The sequence below is a fragment of a genome, unplaced genomic scaffold (genome assembly GCF_019419815.1).
Source record: "Pyrus x bretschneideri cultivar Hongxiangsu unplaced genomic scaffold, Pyrus_bretschneideri_v1 Contig25, whole genome shotgun sequence".
NCBI lineage: Eukaryota > Viridiplantae > Streptophyta > Magnoliopsida > Rosales > Rosaceae > Pyrus > Pyrus x bretschneideri.
Genome location: NW_025999557.1, coordinates 180,904 through 197,511, shown reverse-complemented (window position 1 = coordinate 197,511; position 16,608 = coordinate 180,904). Strand labels below are relative to the sequence as shown.

General features: G+C 37.5%; 3 protein-coding genes across 3 annotated transcripts; all 3 read right to left on the bottom strand.

Moving 5' to 3' along the window:
* Positions 1–295: 295 nt before the first annotated feature.
* LOC103966971 lies at positions 296–2,511 on the bottom strand. The gene is made up of 3 exons (XM_009380211.3): positions 2,351–2,511; positions 1,004–1,209; positions 296–799 (listed from the first exon to the last, which is right to left on the bottom strand). Exons 1-3 carry the CDS (start codon positions 2,438–2,440, stop codon positions 541–543), a joined length of 555 nt encoding a protein of 184 aa, XP_009378486.2. The 5' UTR covers positions 2,441–2,511; the 3' UTR covers positions 296–540.
* A 4,156-nt stretch (positions 2,512–6,667) lies between these two features.
* LOC125468297 (COP1-interacting protein 7-like) lies at positions 6,668–12,064 on the bottom strand. The gene is made up of 6 exons (XM_048586792.1): positions 11,902–12,064; positions 11,645–11,797; positions 11,057–11,325; positions 9,081–10,738; positions 7,521–8,759; positions 6,668–7,290 (listed from the first exon to the last, which is right to left on the bottom strand). Exons 1-5 carry the CDS (start codon positions 11,919–11,921, stop codon positions 7,761–7,763), a joined length of 3,099 nt encoding a protein of 1,032 aa, XP_048442749.1. The 5' UTR covers positions 11,922–12,064; the 3' UTR covers positions 6,668–7,290; positions 7,521–7,760.
* Positions 12,065–12,440: 376 nt separating this feature from the next.
* On the bottom strand, positions 12,441–13,280 carry LOC125478458 (COP1-interacting protein 7-like). The gene is made up of 3 exons (XM_048586637.1): positions 13,222–13,280; positions 12,931–13,113; positions 12,441–12,621 (listed from the first exon to the last, which is right to left on the bottom strand). The coding sequence occupies exons 1-3, from the start codon at positions 13,278–13,280 to the stop codon at positions 12,441–12,443; spliced, it is 423 nt and encodes a 140-aa protein (XP_048442594.1).
* Between the last annotated feature and the right edge of the window lie 3,328 nt (positions 13,281–16,608).

Here is a 16,608-nt window from a genome sequence, read left to right as displayed (position 1 = left end):
TTAGTAGTTTTGCTCAAAAGTGAGATTTTGCTATTTGTAGGCAAAGATTACCGTGTAATAGTTAAGAAATATATATGTACGGGTTAATTACATTGCACCAATCTTTAAGTTCAACAGAGTTTAAGTTCACTTTTGTTTCTAACATACCAGGATGCCATATGGACAAAAGATGAACTTTCTTGAAAGAAAGTCCTTTTAAGTTTTATCATAAATTCAATTGGCAAAATAAGAAGTAGCCAACGTCTTATAAGCACACTCAACGTCCCTTAATTCCCCGATTCACACTCTCATCAGATTACAAGCAATGATTTATCTATTATTAATACCATATTTGACAACCAGAGAAAAAAATTCAACGGTAGTGTAAAAAATATAAAGTACTAATACACACTAAATACAAACTCAACTGAACCAAACCCTTCAATACATCATTTTGAAACTAAAAACATGAAATGTGGGAGTCCAGACATGGTCAAATGATCTAATACAATATAATGACGATTATGTCCATCTATTGCGTTGATTCTGATGACGATGAAATCATTTGAAGGTTCCGAGACCAACAGCAGCCTCTCCCCCGTATGGCTGGAAGCTTTCCCTGGCTCTGGAATAGCAAACATAGTAGAACTCAGAAACAATTGTGGTGAGGAAAATGAAGGCTGCCCCTGCACCGAAAACTCCCCTTCTTAGTTGCTGGCAATCCGGAGGGCTTTCGCTGAAAATGGTCCTGTACTTGGTGTGGTATGCATTCCTCACCGAACCCGCCAACAAGCACACCTCAGCGATTAAGAAAAATACCCTGGTAAGAGTAACATCAAGAAGTGTAAGTACATCATATCTATATGACAATCCATTGCAAGATGTGAACCTTAAATTTTGGTGTCGAACTTAAAATCTAAACTTAGTATGCATTTATAAGAAACAAATGTGTTGATCTAATTAAATCGACAAATTATACTCAATCCATTTGGCAACAGTTTTTTCAGTATGCTATAAATCTTACCAGCAGATTATGAAAAGGATAACTGCCCAGGCTCTTGACCCTCCAGGCCTCAATGGCTTCCCGCAACAGAAGCATCGGCTTGCCACCATTATAATGAGCTGACCTACCAAGAAGAACAAAAATGCACCAACCCCGTAGCCAGTTGCTATGTCTGACTCATAGACACAGTAGTTGTAATTCACCTCAGTATCCTGAACGACCTTTGCCTGCCAGTAACAACACAGATAAGACTGTTAGTTAGCAAGGACTACATCGTACATCAGATACGAATGCACTTCTTTTATGCTATTATGTTGAGGATGAATAAACCAGTTTAGATGTGAATATGATGAATGTAAAACCGGTTTACTTTAAGGTCTCGGTTCGATTACACAAGGGGTTGAGTAAAATATATAATTGCGTCGTGCGAAGCTATGACAATAGCAAACAAACATTAACTTTTGAGAGAAGTAAATATGTATTACGTACTGTATTATTTGGCTCATGTCAAGATTTCAGTTATTCAATTTATGGTGGGGAAGGGAAAGCTCTGTGGAATCTTACTTCCTATGCTGACTGAGGTACGGGGCTAAATCAACAACAAATTATAAGAAGGAAGTTTTTCGGATACAAAATTAATCACAACTCTTTTATTTTTTGTGTGTGATACAAGCAATACTGGGGGAACGGGGAATTGAACTAAGAACCTCGGTTGCTAGGGTGCATGCTCTTAACCAACCGAGCTACAAACCCCATTGCAATTAATCACAACTCTCATGCTCAACCAACAATTCTGAACGAAAGAGGGCGACTTTTGAAGTTCTTTGTAAATAAACTCTCTTATTTGGCTCGAAAATCTCCCAAAACAAGTTTTTTCATTCAAGAACACCAATTTATTCAATTACATTTGCCTGAATATGTTTCAGCAATCATTACAATTTGCTCCAACAAATTCTCCAAGAAAATCATATACATGAACAGAAGAACAACACTACAAGAAAACAATCAATATCAGTAGATCTGGCCATGGAGTCAAATTATTTGTATCAGCAAGAACACAATTTTATTGCCTATCGCATTTCTGATTGAACCCATATTTTTGGGGCCCGATGTGATCAGAATATCAAAATTAAAATCTAAAAGTATTAGGCCAATCAAATACCAAATGGGTTGCTTTTATTTTCTTTAATCCCCAAGAATTAAAACAGAATGCATCGAGTTTCCAGCATTTTCTCAGCAACCAAACATAATATATCAGCAAAAGGACAGATATTGCACAATCCCAGAATCAAAATTCAATTGTCTACAAACAGATCCATTAAAAGACAATTTTCATAGCTTAAGAAAAAGGGGAAAGAGAGAACTTACAGAGCTTCTTCTCTGCTCAGCTGCAACAGCAAGCCCAAAAGCAATGACATTGAGGATGAAGACCGTAATCAGTAACAGCTTGGATGCCATGGCTTCAAGAACTCACTCACTTACTTCCCAGATCTCTCTCTCTCTCTCTCTCTAGTCCACACTTTGTACCCTTTGTCTATCTGTTTCTTCCTCTAAATACAAAATCCAACTCTGAAATGTATTGAATAAGTGAAGAAATATTTAGAAAAAAAAGAAAAAAAGAAGAGGAAATAATAAAATAGTGAATAGATTTATTACCATCAGAAAGCTATCTGCCACCAGTTGAGTGACTTGAAAATGGGTTTATCACCTGGTTAAATTACCAAAATAGCCATTGTTGGTCAAGGGAATATTGGGAGTTAAATTTCTCTTATGTATTCTATTTTATATCAGGAATAACGGTGAAAGACAAAATCAGATTTAGGATTTCAAACTTAATCATTTAAGCTGCATAATTTTTATTGATATTGTGTTAAAAAAACTAATAAAGTTATGTGTGTTCGATGAAATTAGTGGAGGATTCAAACAAAATGAAAACATGTTGTTTGAGCTCATACTGAATAGCATATTAGCGTTGTCTAACAAAAAACAACTTCAACGTTTAATTTATATTATTTAATTTGAAATTCTGCCATCCATTTTCTCACTCTATAAATTTTGTAGAGTTTTTATCACATGTAAAGTGAAAAGCTAGAATGCCAGTAATTTTGGATAATTGATTTTTTTTAAATGAATAAATTAAAACGATGGTTGTCATTTGAATCTCAATGACAGTATGTTAATTCGAATTCCTCACGCTACTTACAAGTTTTCAATGAAAAAGGCTCCATCATCAATTAATGCTGGAAAATGATATATAAACACAATGTGCACATGCAGCAAGACTTTCATGTCACAGTTGGACATCCCAAATAATCACTTTTTATATTTAACATATTTTTCTTAATTATGTCTCAAAGAAGCCAAGAAAAGCTTGGCCTTTTATTGGTGGAGGGGTAAATTTGGCATACGATGGATTTAAAGGATCCATACCACACCAGAAAGCGTTTCATATGAATAATGATGTAATCAATATTGTCGGTGAGGGGTTCTTTGTGTAGTAGTTGTTGACAGGGATAGAGGAGAAAATTTTAATTGTAGCGGAATACAAATGATAAATTATGTGTTTTAATAGAAGTGGTGAAAATTTTTATTTTTTAAGTTATTAACTTTTTAGCATATATAATTCATTATTTTTATAGTAGCATGTAATATACCACTCAATGTACCGATCACATTGAAAAATATCTAGAGAGAGAGAGAGAGAGAGAGAGAGAGAGAGAGAGAGAGAGAGAGAGAGAGAGAGAGAGAGAGAGAGAGAGAGAGAGAGAATCAATGGATGCTTCTTAAGCGTATAAAGGCCAGCAGGCTTTTTCATCTACAAGATAGATCAGATCCAACGGCTGATGTTGCGGTATTTTTGGGACGCGTGAAGTGCTCGAAAGAAAGAAAACAAATTAATAATTTTTCCGTCATTTATCATTACTTGTAAGATAAAATACAACTTAAATTGAAAACTTTATTCTTTTTTGAAGATTAGAACCTTGCTTTCAGTGTTTGCTCGTCTTTCACCGTCTCCTTTCTGCACTTATACCCTACCCTACAACCTGTGCTTTATTCACTGTGTCCTCACCTTATCTGGTTCGATAGATTCGGTGGTTAACAAGAAACACGAACATGGTGAGATTGGGCGTTAAATAATCGACAATGGAGGAGTCAAGATTTCGTGTCAAGAGAGGCCTCTTATAAATGTAGAACTATTTATAAAATTACCAACTCAAAACACCATAACATATATCTAAATTCCAAGTAATCAAAAGTTAAGATTAACATCTGCTTCGATAATATGATCTATTCACAATAACCATAATTATCCTCAACGAGTTTTTATATTTTGTAACCGTTGCATGGTATCATCTATACTATTAGAAGAATTATTAAACCCATTAGAGAGAGAACTAACAAAAAATTTGCAAACCTTAACACAAGTGGTAGGATGCAGTAGAAAGGAATCATAGTTTGTAGAGAATAATGAAGCTTTACAAACCATCTTCTTTTAATCTCAAATGGAGAAAGATTAGGCGAGATTAGTTTTTTGGCAATGGTCGTTTGCGAGACACCTACTCTTCCCCGAAAGAGTCGAGACCATTACACCTAGAAACCCTTGCCGATCCCTTCTCCACCAAATTTATTGATAATAAATGAAAGTAAACGAAAAAGATACATGCGGAGGGACTATGCCAAGATCCACAAAGAAAAATCTATCAACCAAAACAATAGTAAAGACAACGAAATGTCACAAGCACGAGCAGATGCTACAAAATCTAGAATTGTAGACCATCAATAATAAACATAACTATATGTCCCAAATGAAGCTAAAACATCAGCAACCTGGTTTCCTTCTATAGATATGTGTACACATAAATTGCATTTAACTAAGTCATCAGAGACAATTCTTCCATTCCACCATCAGAACCACATGACCTCATTAGGAGCCTTAATTAAAAAGATAGTGAATAACTAACATGGAGTCTGTTTCAGTCCATAAATATTTTCAATACCCAACCCAAGCTATTAGCACGACCTCAATGAAAGCAAGAATTTCTGCAGCAACTGAACTTACAAATTTTGTGTTTGATGCATAAGCACCAAGTGGCCCACCCTCCGATGAGCAAAAAATCCCCGCAAATCTAGCACGTTCATTGGCACAAGACCTATCAATGTTAACCTTGAGCCACTTGGCCATTGACAACCTTTATATGAATGGAATAAAAGATGGAGCCACAATAGAAAGAGACGAGATACCCAAGATTGAGAAAATAGGCAACATTGAAGAGGAGCTATCACTCGAAAAACACTCTAGAGTCGAGTCACAAAACCGAGCTGCTAGTCAGCACTTCACATAATCTAGGAAACCAAAATTGCCCTCAAACCAAATTTGATTGCGAAAGCCCAATATAAAAGTACAAGCCACTATAATTCAAAGTTTTCGAGTAAAACCATAAAAAGTTGTAAGAAAAGTTTCAAAAAAAAAAAAAAAAAATTGTACGAAAAAACTCCAACAACCAAGATCACAGAGTCAAAGACCCACTGTCCAAGAACATTCCTAAACAAAAAAAAAAAAAAATGTAAGAAATAGATTCAACAGCTGAATTACGAAATGAGCAACGAGAAACCATCGAAATTCCCATCTACCCATGTACTAAACCAATTTTGGCCACTTGGTTTTTGATCATCAGAATAGGAGAATCCTTGTGTACAAACTGGGATATATCATTTGGTATTTCCATTGATAAATCTAAATACAAAGCGATATATTCCTGGTTACACTGTAGAAATAAAAAAAAAAAACTTTTAAATTTGATTTGAAGTCTCTCGAAATGAAAACTCTTGCTTTGAGAAACTCCACAAGGACCAATGTCTATTAGCTGCATATGATCAAATTAATCATTTCTGCAACTGCATTACGTAATAGGTAAGTAGGAGGGCTTTGTAGTTAAGTTGGTTAAAACATTCAGTACTTAAAAAGTTCCGAATTCAATTCCTCGCTCCCCGTATCGCTTATACAAATATAAAAATTTAACAAACCGTTAAATTCTGCAGGACAGTGCAGGACTTGCCCACTGCTGTTGGAGAAGCAGTTGCAAGTTTGATATTTGCTGCCTCAAGATATGTTGAACTGCCAGAGCTAATTCTGCTGGGTGGCCTGTTCAAAGAGCAATGCGGACGGGAACTCGACATTATCAGCGTCAAATTACGTCCTGGGAATCGTGTGAATTTCAGTTGATGGAGAAACTATGCATCAGGGTAGCCATGGCACACTAATGTGAAACAAGATTTAATAGGTGATATAATGAAGATCACTAATGTTCAGCTGGCGCTTCAGGATAGCCAAGGCACAACACGCCAAGTGCACGCTGATGCTATTTGTCTCACATTTACATTTACTGATCACATTATTGACGACATTGTTAACAGAACCTCACATCAGAAGTTTAAACCTTGCACAATAAAATTGAGCCCTACTTGTGGTTTGAACCTAATGTAATGTAAATTTGATGAATTTCCTAAAAGTGCTTTTCCTGATGCATGGCACAGAATGATAGCTTTGCAGACAAAGATATCAAGTATGAGCAGAAAGCTGATGGGATTCAATAACAAATTCAGAAATTCGGAGACAGAGAAGAAGAGTCCCGGGATACGTTTTTCGCTGTTGAACGGTAAGCTATCACTGGCCACGCCAACGCATTCTCAAAATGGCTCAAATAGCACTGCTGGTTCGGTTGGCTCAACCAAAAACCAAGATACATGCAGTTCAAGATATTGACTCATAGGATAGAAATACAAACCCTAGGACACCTGCCATGACTACTTTACCTAGAAAATGTACAAACGGGGATGCTGTGAACAAAGATCGCTCCAAGATGCTGGTGAAGAGTTGCCATTCTTTCGCTGGTTCGGTTGATGGACATAAAATGCCGCAGGGAATGTCTCCTGGCTCACGGCAGAGTATAGGCATCGTAATAACTTTTCAGTTTTCTGACGATTTGAGGAGGATGCAGCAATGGGGTTTATGATTTGTTTAAGGGGAATGATTTTTGCTTAAACTCTTAGGATTCCAACTACTCATTCTTCTGTGCACATTTTACTTATACAGACAGGAGAATTCTAGTTGGTTTAGTTTCAACAAATGGGTCAGAACTGTCAAGGCCTCCATGACAAATCTAACCAAAAACAGTTCGAACCAAAAAAGAAGAGAAATCCGACCATATCTACGATGTTGAATCATGTCACTGCAGATACACCTTACGAATTCTTATTCCAAGACCAATTGACGGGCCATTTTGAACTAGTAGATCGGCAAGTTGAGCCTGTGTGGATCAGTGACATACAAACATTATATACTTGCTGATTAACAAAGGTGCAAAGATGTCTGTTCTTACACAAACAAACAGATGACATGAAATAATATTACAGGAGATGCAGAAAATAACTCGTATTGTCTATCAATTCAAATGCACAAGCTATATCGGATAAACAAATGGCTATCTTTCTATCTTTTAAAGCAAAAAAAAAAAATAAATAAAAATACATAACTTACAGTGTTCTCCTTGTGTGGCAGCAACACTTGTAGGCCTTATTGTATATGAGAGCAGGAGGCTATTCCACTTGACAGCCATAAGGAATGCATGAGCTGCATTATCAAGCAATTGAATTGGTCGGTCCATGCCTCGGACACAAACAACCCAGAAACCAATGCAAAAGTATTACTACATGCTGCACTCAAAAGCCACTAGCAATGAATTATCTAAGCTCCACAGTACCAATTGACAGGAGTATTTCAGCCCTTGCGGCCAAACAATAGAAGCTTCTTAAACCCTTTTGCAGCTTTAGAAGAGTTCTCGCCGCTGTTCCACTTCTTCCTGGAGTGGAGTTGTTCCGCGAGTGTTTCATCACTTGGTGGAGTAGAGATTGCTACGTCAGAAATCTCAGAAACTGGTAAATTCTTAGTTCTTGCACCATTTTCTTCAATGTTCATGGCTGAAACAATCGAAGCTTTCTTAGGTGATCCCAGAATAGAAGGAGATACACTCATTTCCGGGATATAATTTCTTTTGTCTTCACTTAGAACTGGAGATGCTTTAGACAACTCTTCAACATCACCTGTAAACTGATTCAGTTGTTGAGCCTTCTCTTCATAAGGTACCGATGAAACCAAATTGGGAGAATACCTGTTGCAGCTTCTGTTCTCCAATGCCTCTCTTTGTACCATCAAATTTCCCTCATTCTTTTCAACAGAAGATGTGCCGTGGAGTTCCTTAGTCTCTTCCAAATGATTGATGGCAGTAGTGGATTGAGTTACAAGTGCAGCTTCTGACTTAACCGGCAGTGCTTCTGTGGATTCTACGCAAACCTTTTCCTGGATATCAGAGTTAGATGAAATTATTTGATTTGAATTCTTCAGGTCATCTTTTGCATCCGAAGGTTTGGCTTTGTTTGGACTGGGTTTCTTATTCACTGCAGCAGCTGCCTTCTGCGATGATGCAGTTGCAATCATGCCATTTGCCTTGATGCTCTGTTTTTTGGGTTGACCAGAACTTGGCGAAGTTGTTAACTTTTCAGCTACTCGCGCAGTTGCAAGGCGTTCGATGGTGGAACTCCGGATGACAGGCTTATCTGATTTCTTAGTCTCATTCTTCGTGTTAGTCATGGAAATTTTGGCAGCTTTATTTTCCACCGGGGCCTTCTTAGACGTTGCTGTATTAGAACCACTCCTTTCAGCAATTCTCTTCTGGCGTTGAATCAGTAACTCCTCCATTCTCTTTTTCCGCTCTTCTTCCTGATATATATTGGAAAAGATAGTCAATAAACCAGCAAAAAGGAAACGGAAGGGAGAGGGAGAGTGCTAATAGCAATGGACAAAAATGAAGTCTGAAGACATCTAAGAAAAAAAAAATCCATTTGGTTTGGGTAACACAAAACAAAAAGTTCAACTGCATAATGAGGCCACCAAATAATAAATCTCTCACAAATTGACAGGAAAAGGGGTAAAAAATCGTTAAAGAAATTAGTAAAAATCAGATACAGTCAGTGAAATGACTATAAAATCTTTAAAAATAGCTTAGAAAACCTTACAAAGGGAGCTTCTTTCAGTGCATACCATTTCAGATTTGCTCTTGTGGACTGTGCTTTTGCTTACAGAAGCAGGTTTCTTGCTTCTTGACATGATATCAGACTTGCTTTTCGCCATAGATCCATTTACAACTTTAGACCTGGCTTTTTGTCCAGGAATTCCACTACTTTTATCATTCCTGCCCTTACCATCAGAAGGCTGCTTAACTTCAACAGAATCACTCACTTCAGTGTTGGGATTCTTTTTATTGGCTTCAAATGATGAAGCAATAGTTTCATAATCCATTTCGGGAGTCCATGGTGCCACAGCATGCTCCACAGATGAACCACGGTCAAGCATCATGTAAAGGTCATCCGGTTCATGGACACCATACGCTTCAGGTTTATCATTTGAAGTTTCTTGCATGCCATATTCATCTTGAGTAGCTCCATTGATCTCTGGGACGAAGCTTATATCTGTCCTGAACTGAGAATCAGATTGATCAACTACTGATCGGTCTCGAACCATGAAAGAGTCATCCCCTAGAACATCTCTCTTATTTCTCTCAGCATGAATTGCGTCAACACCATCAAACAATTTCAGATCATTGTTGACATCCCGATTTGCTGATATATCTGTTTGGTTGTTCATGAACCAATCCCCTTCTTTAGGACATTTGGTGATGTACAATTCATTGACACAATCAGATAAAGTATCATGGGATTTGTTCCCAGATTCTTCAGTTCTCCGTGAAAATAATACATCCTCATATGTGCTATCTCCTTTCATGGTAATCCGGCCAACATTCTTGTCACCTTGGAAGTATTGAACGCGTGTTTTACTCTCATTACTTGAACCCCTCTCTGTCACCACAAAAAATTCATTTGAATCTGCCAATTGCTTAGTCACTTTTCCTTCACCAGAGTTCCTACTTGAAAAATATTCCTCCTCAAGCTGTACATTATGTGGTTCTGTACCAAACGAACTTTCATCCTTGTCCCTCATGAGAAGGTCTTGGAAAGCATTCCAGTTGTCATTTTGTTTTTCCCCCTCGTAAGTATTTGCAACACCACCATTTGAATCATCCACAGTGCCACGGAACTTGCCCCCACCTTGTTTCTTGTGGCGGTGTGAGGTTGATTTATGTCTCTTCTCAAATGACCCAACAGCTTCCTCTACCTGCTGTTTAATGGATTTCCCATCAACAAATCCATCCTCGTCAGATGAATTTCCCTCAGACACACTTCCTGTTTCTCCATCCCTCTTAGAGGTTATGTAATTGATATTTCGGATAACAACCTTTCTCGAGGACTTTCTCCCGTGTCTTTGCTTATGCATCTGATCATCAGGTTCACTCTCGTAACTAGAGCCAGTGTTGTCACCGGATCCATCTTCTTCTGAATTTTCCATTACTTTTTCATGAGAATGTTTCTTTTTATTCCTATAAGATTTACGATTCCTCCGACCATCAGATTCCTGATCAAAAATAGGACCAGATTCCTCCCCATTTGGAGGCCATTTCATATTCCCAGGATAATATGGCGGAACCTGCATACTGGGAAAAAGGTAACCTTGATAGGGGTGCATTTGTGGATATATAGGACCTTGAAAATTGTGCATGTACTGAGGATGGTTTGGCCATGGGTTTGGTACTTGAGTTTTCCCATCTGTTGATGATGTCTTATCCAATGCTGGCAAGTTATTATCTGCACAAGACAAGAGAAGACGTCGTTGGAGACTGAAGCTCAGTTTTTCTCATTTTACTGAACAATTTATCTCATACTACAGTAGCTTAACAATGGGTTATACGGTAGCATTTATTTAGACAAAAATGAACCGACTTCACACATTAGATTGTACAGATGTGAAATGAAAAAGACATCGGAACATCTATCAATTGTGATTTTAAACCCCGTAACGGTTGAGTTATATAATATAAAGTTGCAAAAGAAGTTTTTGGGTAAAGTAGATCACAGCCAAATTATAAGTAGAAACTGGAAAGACTCATGGATGTTCAACCATACCTTGGTTCACGTCCAGACTTCCATGACTTGTTGACTCCGACACTGATGTGTCGAGTGAGCCATTCTTCCCAACAGAGAGAATACTTTGGTTAACATTTATCATGAGATTCTGATTGGGGTCATTATCTTCTCCAGCAAGAATTATTCCTGATGTTCTCAAGTACGGCAGTTGTGGCTGAGCGCATGCCTGCATTGCTGCTATTTCTTCCATCCAAAGCCTATCTTCGTTCTTTTGCTTGTATAAATTTATGAAATTAATGCATGCTTCCCTGAAAAGAAAAAAATCAAACACAAATTTTCATCTTTAATAAAGATAACACCTGCAGAACCTCTAAACGAGAAAAAAAGACGAAAGACAGTTTCAAAACAAAAAAATTAAAAATTTATCACATTAATTTTGGAAAGAGGATAAAAGCATTTAAAATCAATTATCCCCACTAAAGGGGTGTCGTGGACGGAGAGATCTACATATGTTTTCAAAATTCAGTGTCCTAAGTCCCTAACTTGTTTTCTTTAACTAACAAAGGTCCATGTTCGAAAAACTAATGGAATACATCAACAGGTGCAAGTGAAGTCAACTTTTCATACCTTAAACGTGAAGCTCCAAAAGTATCAGCAAAAGATAAAAGATCATCTATATAGTCCAGTTCAAATCCAGCAACGAGTGCACGAGCATAAGCCATCGCTTGCTCTTTGCATAGTACTACCTTCCGGGTTTCCAAAACACGTTGAAGACGAATCCTGTTCAATACCAAAAGCTGAACAATTAATGCATAAAATGCAATATGTTGGAACCAAGTAGTTATATAATCGCATATGAACTTTTGAAAATCCAGATTACTTACTTGGAGTTCTCTTCGGGCATAGCATTAATGGTTCCATAGGATTCACTGTTCAACTAAAACACCATCACAACACAACAACCGGGTTCATTATAATTGCAAGAGCTTCAAAAGGAAACAAATCAGTACTTTTTCACATATAATTGCCTAATGATACATACCTTGATTGCAGTTGACTTATTTTGATTCCCATCCACTGTAGACATTTGACAAACCAAAAGTTAGAATACAAATTTTCTTAACTGTAGCAGTTAAAGTGATAAGGACAGAGGGTGGCCCATGCATTGCATGGTCTGGGTTGGATCGGACGTCCACGCCCTTACTCCTGTCCTGTGAGAGAATCTGTCCTAGTTTTACTCACGACCTCTATGTCATAGTGAAGCATCATGACCGCAGAGATTAAAGCATCATATTACTTGTTAATACGATAACGAGTAATAACTGTTGATATCTTACCCAAAATAGAAAACAGGATTTAATAATTGATTTTGATGCTAGAATAATTCGACAAATTGAGAATGGCGTAGATTCAGTAAATGCAGTCAGCAGGTAATGAATTGAAGAATAGACAATAACAGAGTAAATATAATGAAGGATCTCAGAATTGCACCTTCTGATTCAGTCAGTTCACTCGATTGAATCGAATTCTCAATTTGCAATATCTCCCTCTCAATGGTCACAAATCTCTCAAGAACTTCTGGTGTGCTAACAAATCGCACAAACCTGTAGCATTCACACCAATTACTCAATCTGTCAACAATGAACAACTATTTCGCACTTCACACACGATAAAACCCGCAACACATACAAGCTAAAGACCAGAACTTTACATCAAATCTCATGTACTCTGACCTCTCCAACTCCACTTTGTTCATCTCAATTGCAAATATTAGTGTTTCTTTCTATAACTAAACCAATTCTTCATCTGAATTTAGCCCGAACCCAGATCCAAACATGGCCATCAAATTTAGAAATTATCACTCAATTATACTAGACAATTTAAAAAAAAGACATACATTTGCACAGAATTACCTCTGCAAAGTGGCTTTGGTGAACCAGGAGGCACCGGAGGCCGAAGGACGAAGAATGATGGAGTACCCTCCCTTCGAGATCTGATCTTTGGCGCATTTCAAGTGACCAAGAAATGGTTCTAGAAGCCCTGAAGCCAATTTCTCGTTTGCACCTCCACCAGCAGCAAATATCACCAGTTCACATCTTTTAAACCAGAAAAAATTAAACTTTAGCAGAAACCCAGATAATGTTTTGTGTTTAATTGCTTAAACCAACATCAAACTACACGAAAGATTGTGTCTTTTTATGTACCTTGTTCTGGTTGGAGTGAGTTGAAAGAGAACATGGTCAAGGCGAGTTCTGGAGTCCATTGTGTTAGAGAGAGCGAGAGAGAGAGAGAGAGAGAGGGAGGAGAGAGAGAGTAAGAGAGTTAGGGAATCAAAATGTGAGCTTGGTGGACATGGAAATGGAGATGTTTTGTTTGAATGGGGGTGTACATATGAAGCTTAGAGAGAGAGAGAGAGTGCCAGCAGAAGGCGATGAAGCTGAGCACACATGTGGCGAGAATTTCTTCAAAGGGTTGGAGAGGAGAAAGAACCACTATTACACTATTAGACTGTTTGTGGAAGTGGATCCCACGTGACTATGCCGACGGTCGGCGGAAGCGTATCTCTCTCAAGTCTCTCTCTCTCTCTCTCACACACACACACACTGTTTTCATAAGAGAGATGAATCTAAGGTGTTCGATCTTTCTTGGACGCACTCCACTCCCCGACAATCTACATCATGGTAATGTTGGATTGTAAGAATTGGGATATTATACTTATGGACAATCATTTTCTACATTATTATTTGGCCTAAATTTTTTTATGGTTTCTTTTGATAATAATACACTTTCAATGTGATCATTGTGATCCAAACATAAAACTTTCCTTAATCTTACATTAAAACAAAAGCACAAGTGAAGTTAAAATTATCTTTTCAAGAAAGATTGATTGCTGAAGCCAAAACATCTACAAGTTGGGGGTGACGTAGGATTTGAGGGAGATTGGAGTTTGACAGACATTGAGAGGCTTGAGGCTCAAAGTGAACGAAGTTGAAGTGTGAATCTAAACATTTTATTGAAAAATAGGCTACAGATGTGCTTGAATGAGAATAGGTGAAGGACAAGTCGCGCTTAGTTTTTCAGGTATGGCTACTTCTATTTACGTTTGAAATCCTGATGTTTCTCGATGATGTACATGAGGCAAAGGTGGATGGCTCCTCGCACAGCTCCCCAAGGGTGGTTGCTAGTTGGTGTAATGTTAGTTGGGTTCTTGCTGCTTGATGTGCTGCAAGATGAGTTTGAAGTTAGTTTGAAAGGTGCCTTTTTGGGGCCTTAGGTGTAGACCTTGAGGCTCTCAATCAAAACTAACAAAATGCTAGGCGTGCCACTACTATCTCAATATAACAGATGTAGAACAAATGTGTTTTAAGCCGATCACTTACGCCCAAAGTTACTTAAACTTCTTGTTATCAAAGGATTGTCACAGATGGGTTAAGTCTACACTAAGTTCTTTTTCTTGCCTTGCAAACAAGGACTTTTAGTTCATAATCTTATATGTCCAAAAAGAGGGAGTTTAGAGCCCTTCAAACCATTTCCTCAATTTCAGTTTGTTCTTAATGAAAACAGGTGTATTAAGTTAACCAGATCTGAATGCAAATGAGGCTATTAAGTAGAAAACAGTTGGGAATAACTTGAATACATGTTGAAAAGTACATTTAGACGATAGATCTATTAAGCTAAAGTACAAACAAAGAGACACGGGCAAGATTTCACCTTGTCAGGCAAGGTTGAACTTCTTGTAGCCACTTTTCTTTGTGTTTACAAAGGTTGTAAGCTAAAAAATGATGGATGGTAAATAGGTTTTACATGAGGGAATCGATACTACAACACTAAGGAAGGTCGCAGAGTTTTTACACTAGACAAAAGATAGATTTTCTAAGGGAACTATTGCTAAAATGATTGAATATAGGTTGATTTCAGCTTTCTGGATGCAAATCTGGCTTGAGAGCAGAGTTTACATGTTGTTTGTTTGATTGGTTGAATGTCCTTATTTCTGTTGTCTCTCTTGACTTTTATAGGCAACTTGGCCCGATTGCTTTAGCTTCACTCTTGGCCGATGGCTTTCAGGGGTAGTGAGTCATCTTGTATTTACGCCTTTATGCCATTAAAAAGTGCTTTTTGGTTGGTAGTGAGTTGGTCTTTGTCACTTGTCACTTCAATCATAGGCACATGGCCTATGCCTTGGCTGAGTAGGCTTCAATTTGCTTCAGGCTTGGTAGCTGGGCTTCGAGCAAGATCATCTCGTTTTGGTGCCTTTGGGCCTTCCTTCAATTAAGCCCAATATTCAAATATTAACCCAAACACATGCTTCCAGAGTTGGTTGTTGAATGGCAACACGTATCAGTAAAAATTGAAGCTGCACATGAGAAAGGGAGAACTAATACTTCCTTTATCAGGAATCTTGTTTGTGTTTAGGAAAGCTTAACATTTATACTCTTAATATTTTAGCTATTGCTTTTATTGTGGTCTGTGAATTCAAATAATCTAATGCTCGTAACATCTAATGCTACGTAGCATGAAGTGAAACCATAAGAAATTAGATTTCATTTATAGATAAGTAATATTCTTTTGTCGGTTAGTCTAATTTATTTGTATTTCCGTCGAATAAAAAAATTTGCATTGATTTGTTCATTTGGTTCGATTTACGCCTTTTAACTTGATCTTCAATTCAAATGGCCAGTTGATCTACATCATATTTATTTATTATTATTAAAGGGAGATGGAGAGCTCAAAACTGCTGAGAGTTTCAAACCGGGGCTCATGGGTGGAAACCTAACATCATATCTATTAGAATATTGGACCACTTGATTGAGCTAACCTCGATAACATAATTTAACATGCAGCACTTCTATATAAGAACATCCCTATGATAGACCATTATGATTATGAGCTAGTAGTTGAGAAGTCCATAGCTTGATTTCTCTCTTCTGCAAGCTTGTTTACGAAGAGAGCAGTAAATATAGAAAACAAAGAGAAAGAGGTGGTCCTCTCACTCTTAGTCTGTCTCTCATGTTGGATACGTGATAATATGTGTGAGAAAAACGTGAGGAAAAAGCTACAATTGATTTTGCTTTACTGATACTGTTGAAGACTTGAAGCGAAATAGAGGGAGGGAGTGGGCAAGGAATCATAACACTGTCAAGCACCAACCGCAAAAAGCTACCTCCCATACATTGAATGTCCTACCATACGCTCTCATCCTCCTCCCATATATCCTAGTTCTATTTTTCCATTTTCTCCTTTTCTTTCCTTAAAATGATTTGGGATGGTGATTGGTGGATAATGTTACCTAATCTTCTGGTCTTATCCATTCATCATGACTACTAATTAAAAATATGATGTAAGAATGAGAAAGAAAGAAAATGGAAATAAATTGCTAGGTCTCCACTATGCTTGACAAGTTCTGACACGACCCGTTTATCCGAGACGACACGATACAAAATTAAGATAATCGTTATCGGGTAACTTGATAAGCATCTGTTAAGATAATGGGTCGGTCTAGGTATACACGTAGGTAACCTGTTACATGGTAATAAAATATTAATTTAATAATTTTATACCACTAAAAAGAAATACTATAATTAACAACAATA